This window comes from Motacilla alba, chromosome Z (genome assembly GCF_015832195.1).
Source record: "Motacilla alba alba isolate MOTALB_02 chromosome Z, Motacilla_alba_V1.0_pri, whole genome shotgun sequence".
Lineage (NCBI taxonomy): Eukaryota > Metazoa > Chordata > Aves > Passeriformes > Motacillidae > Motacilla > Motacilla alba.
Window position 1 is genome coordinate 62,737,194 of NC_052046.1, and position 12,680 is coordinate 62,749,873.

At 34.0% G+C, this 12,680-nt stretch overlaps 1 protein-coding gene across 8 annotated transcripts in view; it reads left to right on the forward strand.

The window, feature by feature from the left end:
- Nucleotides 1-12,680, forward strand: part of FCHO2 (FCH and mu domain containing endocytic adaptor 2) — an 89,212-nt gene that overhangs the window by 36,153 nt on the left and 40,379 nt on the right. For 7 of the 8 annotated variants that reach the window (XM_038125756.1, XM_038125759.1, XM_038125757.1 and 4 more), the window contains 3 exons: nt 4,253-4,297; nt 6,460-6,532; nt 9,481-9,505. In XM_038125756.1, the coding sequence (XP_037981684.1) occupies nt 4,253-4,297; nt 6,460-6,532; nt 9,481-9,505 (143 nt within the window). Of the gene's footprint in view, nt 1-4,246; nt 4,298-6,459; nt 6,533-9,480; nt 9,506-12,680 lie in introns of those variants that run through there. The other variant, XM_038125761.1, reaches the window with a different exon arrangement.

The following is a 12,680-nucleotide window of genomic DNA, read 5'->3' on the forward strand; positions in this document are numbered from 1 at the left end:
GTCCTTATTCTGTCCCCACTGGTAGAATACTGTGAGCATTCAAAAACTCAGTGCAGCTTGCAGTGATGCTTGGTAGGAATTTGTATGTACAGTTAGAAGAGCTTACTGATTTTTAATATCTGCTTCCTTTGTAGAACACTACTATTTCTCATTAGCTAGGATAGCTAGGTATATATACTTTAGTGATGGAAATCCCACTAGATGCTCATGTCTCTTTCTATTGTAAAGACTAATCTTCATTTATGCACTGCATTTTTTTTTCTATTCTGTGTGTCTACAGCATCAAATACATGCAAGTCTATATAGAGGTATTTGAGCTGTTAAAGCCAGCATTACCTAAGTTTGGGTTAATATGGCAGCAGGGAGAGTAGACTTTTGAAAGTTGCAATCTCCTTGCAACAGAACATTAAATCAGAGACCTTTGCAAGGATTGGACTAGATCTTAGCTATAACTTTTTATTTACTCTGAAAAAAGTCTTGAAATGTCTTTTTGTTTTTTTACAATACTGCTGTAGTTTTAGAATTTGGTTTTGTGTTCATATTAATGCTTGAGAATGGGCTTCCTTCTCAATTCACATTATTGTCTTGTTATGAGAAAAACAACAAAGGAAATTTTAGTGCTTTGATTGCAGTACTGCCAAATGTTAGTGCTTTGATTGCAGTACTGTCAAACAGCAGTGTTATCACCTGCACTGCAGTATGGCACCATTTAGATGGTTCTTTCAGTGCCTTAGGCTATCATGTGGCATGGACTCTAGAGACTGCTTCAGGGAATGACTTCAGTCCCCAACATCAACACTTGCTTCTTAAATATGAAGCAACTGCTTTTCTTTCTTTTAATGCTACAATGGACAGTGGATCTGTTTACTTGCATCAAAAATTTTAGCCATTGTAGTCATCCAGATTTTGAGCTGAAGTCTTTGTTGGTGTTAAGCCTTTGTCTACAGTACAATTGTTGGGCACAAGTCTGTTCTGAAAACTTTTTGCCTCCTAGAGGTAATGCATCCACCTTAAAAACTTCATGTAATTGTTACAGAAGTTACTGGGATACCAGGACATCACTTTGCATGCTTTGACTTACATTTGTGTATTACATCTGTCTGGCAATCTCCATTAATGCCAATCCACTGGTAATTCTTGACTATAGCAATTTCTGACTTCTTGACTTCTGATTAGGGAATCAGAAAGATATGCATTATGATGTTGCAGAGGAGAAAGCTTTTTGAGTTGGGATTTTTTTAGAGGTTTGGGGGATTTTTTTCAGTGCTAGTGCAGCTGCTTTTGTTTCCATGTTTGACACAGACATTGAGCGATGCTGGAAAACTTTTTAAGAAACTGTCTGAATTCCTAATTGATGCTATGCTCCTATAACGTGTGCCTAAGGCCTTCTGGCTGACTAGGAGAATGCAGCTAGTTCTAGCAGAGGACAATGTGGTGACAGCACATAGCTGTGCTTGGACAGCAGTATTATCACCTCTTTGGATTCAAAGACATCTACAAGCTGCAGGAGACTCCAGCTATTATGTAGGCTATTGAAAGCTTCTCACAGCTATCCTGTTTTCTAAGTTAGTACACTATAGAGTGCCACAATAGGAAATGTCTATTTCTGAAATGTTACTTTGATTGAAAATACTATGCCCAAGGCAAAATATGGTACTCTTTATGGCAGACATATAGGAAGCAGAACTGTTGGGGAGTCTGAAGTTACAGAACAAAACTTGTCACAAAATTTAAAACTGTTAAAAATTTCACTCTGCTCCATTCAAAAGGGCAAACTGGATGCACAGAATATTCTTTCTTGGAAGGCACCCACAAGGGTCATCGTCCAACTCTTAACTGAATAGTCCATATAGGGATTGAACCCACAACCTCGGTGTCAATAGCACCATGCCCTAACCAACTGAGCTAATTAGAGACAGCCACTGACATGAATTTCTGAAATTCCAAAGGAAGAAGGGCCCTATACAAATTTGAGTAGGGAAGGTAAGTTACTACCAAAATAGGTTTTTGAATTGTAACACATGTTATTTTGAATTGGTTCACATGATATCTGTGTGGTTCTGTAGTAAGGAAGAATGTGTCCTCAAATATATTTTCTTAAAAGGCGTAAAAAACTGACCTTTAAAGGCAAGTGTTTTAGGCAAGCATAATGGAAAAAAATAGATGAACTTAGGTGTCTTGTTGAAGAAGAGCTTTCATTTCTGTTTATTTTAGAAGTGGCAGTTAATATACTGATCTGGAATATGGATAAGCTATATTTGAGCCTTCATTATTTCTATTAATCATTAGTGTAAAAGTTTTAAAATTAAGGGCATCACTCTTAGTAGAAAGGGTAAAGAAATGGTGGAATTCTCAAAAGGCCTGAGTATTTTATTCCTCTGAAAATATATTTAAGTCTCAGTGTTTACAGGTTCCTTTCTTTTGCTTTAGGGATGAGTGTTGGTTGTTTTTTTGTTTTGATGGTTCATGGTTGTTTTGGCTTTTTAAAAATTTTTCCTAACAAAATGAGAATATGTATAGAAGCAAGAAATAGTAGTTGAATCATTAGCAAAGTGATGAAAAATATGTGGTCTGAAGTGTAGTTCTGAAGAAGCAATGGTTGTGTTCTTCAGCTTCTACATTTTATGGCATTTTTATGAATGTCTTGCTTAATATCCTGTGAACAATAGAGTTTAATTTTGTAAAATAACATGTTGATTAAATCAGTATTGAGATGTAGATATGTACTGTTCTAAAAATCAGTTTTCCTGGATTTTTTTGCCTGTTCTTTTGTCTTACAAGATATCCAGGTTTGCTTCTTTTTGGAGCATGCTGACTTTGTTTTACTGTAGATTTAGTGAAGAGCAAAGGAGAAAGTATTGGAAGACCAGTGTAAAATGCACATATATTTCTGACATGTAACAGTTTGAGAGAGCTGTAGGGAATTTGCATCTTGTTTTTCTGTATTGGATAATTGGACTTGCATTTGAAGTAATCTACTAACTGAAATTTAAAGGTCTGTTAAAACTGCTATTTGAGATTTGTCTTTTTATATTCTGCTTTCAAGAGCATCATTTGGAGGCCAAACAATTACATTATGATAAGTGAGATATTGATGGGTTCTAGTCCAAAGTTCTGATCCTGCTGTTTTACAAACAGCAATTTTTTACAAACAGCAATTTAAATTTGTTTCTACTGATTGGGAAAATTTTGCAAACTCAGTCTTAATTACAGTAAATATAAATTAATACTTTGAGCATGCCATAATTAAAAAAGAAAAGACGTAATTGGAAGTATTTTTTCCCCTCTGTCTTATCTGTAACGTATCTGTACATAAACTTGTGTGCATGCTATCAAAATGCTTGTGGAAAGGTAAGTAATAACCCCTGTGGCACAGTGATAGCATGCTAAACTTTTTCTTCTGTGGATACAGATACAAGGTAATCCAACATGGGCTGGAAGAAAAGGTGCCTGCCTGCATGTGCTCTCTGTTTTCATTGCACTTCCAAAAGTGCTGGTATGATTCTATCATTCCCTGAACAAGATCCTATGGAAATTCACGCTATTTTCTGTACACATGCTTCTTAAAATGTCTCAGAGTGGAATTAAATAAATTCTAGAATAAATAAAATAAAGGAATAAATGAGGCTTAGTACATCAATTTGCAATGGCAACTGACTGTTAATTTGTGGCAAATGTAATGTGAGGAATTTCCTTAGATCCAGAACTTAGCTAGTGTTCTCTTTTGGTTTGGTCCTGTGGGGTCTTAATGATTTTTTGGAAAAAAATTATTTATTGCTGTGTTTAAGGTTTTACGTGGCACTTCTAATTGTGTAGGCAATTGGCTGTGGAGAGGAAACACTAGAACTAGCAATGCAGGGTTAGAAAAAGTGTGACTTTCAAAATTAGGGGTATAGCTTTTCCTTTTTCATTTTTACTTATACAGTTCTTGTTCATTAAAAGAAGGTAAATTGAAAACCTTACACTGATGTTGTATTATAAATGCAATTTTGAATGAGAACACCAGTTAGATATAGGCAATTGAATTGTAGTTAGATGATGACTAGTATTTTAATTTTTCAGTATGAAGGAGTGAAAAAACTGCTTTACATATGTAATTTTTCAGTATCTTTGGCTGTTGGCAGAGTAATTGTGCTTTTCAGTTACTACCAACATTTGTAATTCGATTGTCTCATATTTTCAGGAAATATTAGTTGTCATAAAAATAGACGAAATTTGACCTAATGTTTATCTTCATTGTCATTTCTTTAAGGCCCTATTGAATTTGAAGAATGTAACACATCCAGTGTAGCCGAAGGTGAGTTGCCGTACCATAGCTGTTAACATGAGAATGCTGTGGATTAGGACCTGAACTGTGAAGGAAAGAGTACTCTGTGTGTGAGTCTGTATAACTTTAAAGTGCTCTAGTAGACTAAAAATGCAGTTTTTCTTTTGAGAAACAAACTTCAGTGACAATAGGACTGATGCCTTGGGTTTTAGCTTTTATATTTTTCAGATTCTCTGCTGCCTGGTATGTGACTCTGAAACTTCATATTAGGTATTTGTAAGTTCTCTGCACAGGGTAGTTAGACAAAACAATCGCTTCCCAAGTAGAGAATCAAGGACAACCATTACCCAAAAAGCATAAACAATGGCAAAGAGAAGGGGGCAAGCCAGGGGGTTGAGACTTCATGACCTGGAGCTGTAATTGCACAATTAGAAGCAATATGTAGATGAACCAAAACTTATAACAGTATAAAAACTCATGACCAGGATCCATCTTGGATTCATCCTGGGTAAAGCCCAAGGTGTATCATTTTAAGGCCTTTCAATAAATACCTATTTTGTCCATTTAGCTCTGTCTAGTCTCTGTTCCAGATCAGCCTTTCTAGGCATCAAGACCTATAAAACTTTTATAAGACTAATGCATAAAGGTCAGATAATTTTAAGTATACTTTGGCTAACACTTTGTCTTTGCAAAGGTTTGGATTTGATTCAGTTATGAATGTGTTGTAGCTTAATTTACAAGTGTCAAAACAATGGGCTCTTCCCATTGTTACTGTGTCAGTTAAACTAAGCCTAATATAGTGTTATGGTTGCGAAGTCTTTCTTTGTTGGTGCAGCTTTTTTTACTTAGGGGGCTGTTTAAAGTGGTTAAGAACGGCTTTCTGTCCATAAGCTGTGTCTTTACTTGTGGGACAGAGGAGTCAGCAGTATAACTTATAGCATCCAAACACTTTTTTAAGTTGCCAAGATTTTGGCTGAGACTTAAAATCTCTTCTAACTGAAGCAGAGAAGATCCATGTTCAGAAATTACTCTCATACTCCATTTGCCATTATTTTGGTCTGCTTAAGACACAGAGGAAAAACAAAGCCCAGACATTTAAAAATAATCTTGGAGAAAATTATGTTCCTCAGTATATATTACTGACTTTACAGCTACCTGATTTGAGAAGTTTGGAGTTATTGAAAATTTCTAGGAGCAAAGAGGTTCCTTATGCGCTGTGTAATGTATTTTTGTAAAGGTAAATACAATAAAGTGCTTGAATTAACAATGGTTTAATTTTGGAAACCAAATTATTTCTACCACTCTGCTCAAAAGCATGCTGTCAGTAGTATCATGCATCAAAACCAAATTGTAGACTAGTTGGATCAGATGCTTGCACTTTGTCATTTTGTTTGGCAGTCTGCTTTGCCTCAGCAAACATTGTGAAGAAGCAGATGTGGCAGTAAGTCTGAGGCAATATTTAAGTGTATTTTAGTTTTAGTACATTAAGTGGGAATGAAAGCAATATGAAAGCCAATGAAAGTACTTTTTTCAGTACTGTAGCTATATGTATCCAGTGCTAAAAGCAGGGAAGAAACAAAAGGGGAGAAGTGTAATTCCAAACTCAATGAGAACCAGTCTTGGAGCTACAGCACTGGGAAGTCATCAACTCACATCAACTGGAAAGCCAAGAAACACTCTTATTTTTAAGAGGACCAAGATTCTACTTTTGAGGAAAGACAGGAGCTTACAGCTCCTGGGAGCACACAGGGCCAGGGCAAAAGAAATAACAACAGGATAGCTGTTGAACTGCAGTAGCTGGGGAAGGCAATGTTCAGGTTCTCATCCATGACTATTCAGGATCGCCTGGAGCAGCAGCTCCAGTTGAGTTTTTGTGAGCAGAGTCCTCTTCCTCAAAATTGTCTATTAAAGAAAACAGAGTCTGTATACCCAACTTGGAGATCCAAGTTAGTTTTTTAAGAATTTTGTTACTAATGTGTTGAATTTTTATTTTACTACTTTTTTTATTTTTTAAGAATTGGTATTTCACTTAAAGCTAATTGGAATAATGTTCCCTTAGTTTGGCTCATACGTGTTACCACTGCATACCTGTGGCAGCATTTAAAACATTGGATTTATATGCATCTGTGTTTGACATTGCTAAATATGTATTTATCTCTTTGAGCTATGAATGAAAAGTGTTTGTTCCATAGGAATAAAACCACGGAAAAGGAAGCCTTTTGGTTTATCAGGAATAATGAAAAAAGAAAAAGATACTGAATCTGTGTAAGTATATTTCCACCCTGAAGCCTTGTTTTATATGAAAACTAGTAATGGGGATAAAAAGTAGCCAATATTTAAATAAAAATAATGGATTTATAACAGTTGTCTGAAGGAATGCAATGAATAAAAAATCATCACAGTTATTTACAGTTTTTGTGACCAAGGATTTTAACATAAATAACAAGTGTATTCATAGTCGTTAGCTCATGTTTCATTCTTTCCTGTGCGTAGGTAAGTATGTCTTATTCTTCTGCATGTCAGCATTGTAGATAATGTGATTCACATTAATCCTTATAAAATATGTCTGTACATGGTAAAAGTACTGGATGTCTGTGTTTGCAGAATTGAAGCTTCAGGTATTCTTCTGTTAGAGGAACTTCTACATATACTGTTGAAGGACAGAAAAATGCAGTGTATAATGAGCACACTCCCTTCTCAAATACCCATCATTCTAGATCAGGACTGATGTCCCAAATATACCCTATGCCATATTCTTTGCAGGTACTCAGTCCTCCGGGAGTTAGTCTGTGCAAAAAGTGAGTTTGAATAACAGTTCTGAGGTGAATTAGTCACAGCATCTATATTAGTGTTTATGGTCAGTGTATTTTTTTCATAATTTCTACATGTATTTTCTCAAGAAGACAGCTTACGATTTGACAAATTTGACAATATAGAAATATTCCCAGAGGCAACATCTGCATATATACTTTTTAAAATTAGTTTTTAAAGTATTTTACTAGTGTTAGTTGTTTTTTAGAAAAATTCATGACCTAAGGACAGCAGGTGATAATAGTATTTTGTTTCTATATACACTCTACGAAAGTGCCATAGGCATTTACAGAGATTCTTGCATTAAACCATAACTACTAAATGAACTAGAACATCACAAATAAATAACAGAGAATTCATTATATGTTTATATAATATATTTTAATACTTCTTTTATGATCTCTTTGGAGATACAGATTGCTAGTCTCTATTTTGTCTGATTTAATCTTCAGCTGATGATCCTGTTATGGACTGGAAATGATGAAACTGTTATCAGAAACTCCTCTGCACAGAGAAGTCAAGTCCTCCCTTGGTCTTATGTTTTATTAGTCTGTAAGCTTTTTTAGTTTGTGTAGGGCAAGCTTTCTACATCTAAAAAAACTGTCGTGGCTAGTAGGCTTTTCAGTTCGTCAAGATAGTTTTTAAACTGTTGATGCCTGAACCGGTGTGTCTAGTAATGGTTTTAATTCAGGGAAATACCACACAGGGTGCATTCTCTTACATATTGCTGTAGTTTAGCCAGGGATTTCACTTCTAACCACTGCTTTGCATGATTTGGTTGTTTCAGTTTTCATCTACAATCCTTAAATTCCCTTATAAAATCTCAGTTTTCTGAAACACTACCTTATAACAGAAGCATGACCTAGTTCTTTAGTTTAAAAAGAATGATCTAGTAAATCTAGTGATTTAAAAGTTCTTTTATCTACTACTTGATGTCCTTGTTCTCCACCTCACCAATGCTTGTAAACTGCTGTGTTTTCCTAGCATCTATAGAATAGATCCTGAGAGATGCTGGTAGTATTCTTCTGAGTGATACTAGATCTGCCATTTCTGTTTGAGATCTCTTAGATCACTAATTTTGGAAACCTTCATTGTGGGCTGAAATATATTCATTCATTTGCCTCATATTTCACATTTCTCAGCTTTTATGTACCTCAGGCTATCTTGTTTGCATACAGACACTTTTTGAAACCACATCTCTCAAGGGAAGATTATACTTTGTCTTTTCAAGCAGTAAAATATCTTTCAGAACAGCTGTATTGCTATGAAAGATGTAAATCAAGTAGAAATTTGATCATACGTGTCTTCTTTCGTGTTAGGCCTTTCAGGGAAGATAAAGTCCTTCCTCTCACTGTCATTTCCTTAACAGGCTGTATTGAATTTTTTATTAATGTTTCCATGTTAGCAAGTTTCTTGGACCTGTTTTTAAACACACTGTAGTAAAAGCTACATTTTTTGCTTTTAACCCATTTATTTTTTCAGAGAAGATGTTTTATTTGCAATACATTTTATTTTTTTCCACATTCTTTTTTCTGTACATGCATGTGTAGGATATTCAGACTGATGATATAAAAACACTTTTGTTCAGTTGCACCATCACGATTTGTCAGGGTGCAAATTAGAGAGGACTTGTATGCTACTCAAGTATTCCCACGTTCTGTAAATGTAATTGCTTCTGCTTTTTGAAGACATCAGAGAGAATCAGTGTCATTCATTATTTTAAGTACTCTTACTCAAATTGAAGTTGTGGTGGAAAAGTGTAACACTTGTGAATAATATGCTTGCAACCGCTGCCTTCCGACAGACAACTTTTTTTTTTTTAAGTACTTTTTAGGAGTGTGCTCAGTTATTTTGTTCAGCATCTTCTAGTACTTGACTGCAACTGTGCTTGACAAACACAAACTAAGAATGAAACTCTAAAAGAGCAATCTCTGAATTCCTCTGAAGAAAATCTTAATTTCTTTGTGAACTGGATTTTGTCCAAAACATTTTGCACTTGCAGGTAGACTATTTCATTAGGATTGGTGACTACTATTTATTGCACCCATCAACCATGAAGACCTGAAACTTAAAGTATGTTCATCTAAAACACAGTGTGGTAGTCCTCACTTTCCTTGATTTTTTTGTTAAAATTTTTAATTCTTTTCAGTAATACGTAAGTTTGATTTTTCATCATTTCTTCTGAGTTTTTCTTTTGCAGTGTTTTGAGCATAAACTGTCAGCTGTTATTTAAATCTCATTCAGTTGGATGTGGATTATTTAAAGTAAAAATTTCAAGAGTCTGAGAGGCAAAAGTGTCAAATGCGCTGTTTTAAATTAATTGAAAATATTGAAGGAGATTTTGTCTGAACAAAATAATTTGGGCATTCTATAATTGTAAATTTTCTTTTTTTTTTTAATAGGGAGTGTCCAGATGCAGACTCAGTTGTAAGTAGACTTATTTCGAAAATAAATGCATATGCTTATACTATCAAGCCCTACAATCTGATGAAACTTAACTTACATACAGTCCCTGCAATACATAATCTATCAGATAGAGGACTTAGTATTTTCATAGCATACTCAAAATGTTAATTTTGTGCAGTACATGATCCTCAGCAGTATGTACAAACAAGTGTCGGTAATACATTTTTGTTTCCTAAAAATATTAGGTTTTAAGCAAGGTGTTTTCACTGCAAGTATATCTTACTTTATTTTTCAGCTAATAGTTTGAATTCCTTGGCTAATAGATTCTAAGAAAGAAAAAGATTTAGTTTATTGTGGACTCAACTTTGTGTCGTCATATTCCTCTGCTTACTACTGTTTCTTTTGAGAAGTCCTTTTAATATTGACTGGGTTCTGCTTTACCACTGGCAATAGAGTAAATAGAGGAATATACTGTTTAAAATATGACTTTAAATGCAGCGTTTCTAGATGCACTTTATTAATGGTCTAGTTTTCATTACTGTTACTTAGATCTGTGATATGTCTTACAATTTTTTTTTAGTCAATTCAGGTAAGTGACCATTTCAAATTAAATATGTTAATGATTTTTTTCCTTAATTTAGTATTTTCTTTTTATGTAAACATGTATGTTCTCTTGAATTAACATATAACAAAGATTGTAACTCCCTGTAGCTATCTTTGGGAAAAATTTACAGTGTAATCTAAGTGATTTTTTGTAGGCTTATTTATTTTTCATTCATTCATTTATGTGCAAATTATATTACACAATTTAAGTTTTCAAGTTCACTTATTTTGTGGATTTTCTTATTTTTATTTGGTAACTAGGAGGTTTTAGTACCTAATATTGAAATTTGTTTTGAGAAACTTGATTTGAAACATCTAGTGAAACTATCCTTTAAATAGGGAAAATTAAGTTTTGACACATAACAGAACTATATGTGTAAGAACAGATGTGTAGTTCTTGTCAAGACAGTTATTTTATATTGTGCAGTCATCTTGACTTACAGCAAGTTTTTTTTCCTTGGGTGCATTTAAAAGAAAGTAACAATAGAAGTATCCTTATAATTATCAGGCTTCTCATGGAAATAAAATCATTTGACAATTCAGGTTGAGTCATTGGAGTGAACCACAGCTGGATTTGACTTGCAATGTTTATTTTCTTTGCTTATCTTGGTTTCCATGTTTTTTGAATACAATTAGTTCAAAAAATTCAATTATAAATTGGTTTGGCATTCTGTCTGGCTACATGAGGCACACCATATGATCATCTGGGTTAATTGTTGATACTGTTGGTTTGGTGGTTTGGTTTGGTTTGGTTTTTTTTGCCTGCTCAACATTTTATGACTGCATTTGGAATTTAAAATTTGATCTATGATTTCTGCTTGATTTTTTCAAGCCACGGTAATATTCTGTATAGTGATTGAATGCTTTAAAAGTAGAAGTCATTACTGTAATTGTAGTGAAAAAATGATATGAGATTATGAGATTCATTTCACCCCTAACAAACAAGCAATCCAAAGCGGCTTTATGTTTTAAGGTTGGACTTCTCTTCTGAAAGGTCTCATTTCAAATGCTTTTAATTTTTCTTGGCTTTACTAATGGGTTTTCTTTCTATTTAATTTTCCAAACCTAATCTAAATACTTTAAACAGTCTCTGTCATCTCTAGGAGGATTTGTTTTGTGTGGATATTTGCAAGAAATTATGCATTTCAAGAAATTGAACTTGGAAAACTATTATTAAACAAAGAAGATTAAAGCACAATTAATTTGTTTTTGATGGTTCAGAAATACTGAAGAACAAACCTCAGAAAATTCAACTTAAGATGTCCCAGTTATTATTTTGTCAGTTTTAGTCACTCACAGAAAACCTGTCTGGCATATGTATGATTAAATTGATCATTTTTAAAAGGTGGCTTTTGTTTATTTGTCAAGAATTTTAATAGTGTGAAAGGAATGTAATAATTAAGCAGTCTTCAACTATATATAAGCACCAAGGTAAAAATATTGCAAATTTTCAAGTTAAGGATGTAGCAAAAGCTGATTTCTCTATATAATCTACCAGTTCTGTGTGCTGCTGTGGATCTTTGAACATACTATGTAGTCAATACCATGAAGGCCTTCTTAGTAGTGCAAAATGTGTAACACAGTCTATCAAACTTCTATTCTCCTTCCAAAAACAAAATGGTGAGATGGGTCAAAGATGTCTTTTGTCCCAACATCCTCTCACATTTAAATGTGGTGAGACAGATATGCTTATGCTCATCCTTTTTGTAGCTGCCAGATTATATATATTGGAAAATAAATTAATAAGGCATTAATTCCAGTAAGTATTTTTTTGTAAGGGCTGTAAGAGGTTTTTGTGTGCTCATTAGTAGGCAGCTGTGGACTGAGAATTGGTATTTGTTAAAAAAGTTGACCATTTCAATAAGCAGTCTTAGTTTAAATATAGGTTACAGTATCTCATGAGATTTAAAATTCCTGAGTTTTTTATATGTCAGTCTATAGTGTATCTTCCATTAAGCTAAACCTTGATAATTAAGAAAAGTGGAAAGTCTGTAGTAGAAAGTGTATGCACTGCAATGAGATAGCAATTGAAGACTGACTCTGCATGGGGGTTTTGCCTTAGAACATTTTTCTGAAGACTGAAATGTCTTGTTTCCCATGAGTTTGCCATTTCTCTAGAGATGTTCTCTAGGAATGTATGAGATATAAAAGAAACTTTTACTTCAGGGAAACATTTACAAGGTTCCACTTGTGTCCAGTAAGATCTGAATTGGGATTGCAACACTTCCCGTGGTTAGGATCTACTTCTTCTACTTCACTGCCTATTTTCATGACGACTGTAGTAATGTAATTATCTTTGAGTTCTCTGTTCTTTCTGTCAAATCCACTTGAAATTGTCCAGTAAGTTCAAAAGTAATTAAGAAGGGAGTCACCAATGTACAGAACATAATGCTGAAAGTTTTTTTTCCATGGGAAACTGAAATGCAAACACACATCAAGGCATCCAAAACTTTTCACTAACCTCTTCGTATGTAAAATTATATAGAATTATAGACCTTTTTTTTTACTGTTGGGGACTGGTTGAATTTGGAACCATCAATTGCTGAAAAGTGGAACACAAGTGTAATCTAATATTTATTGAAATTCAAGTGTT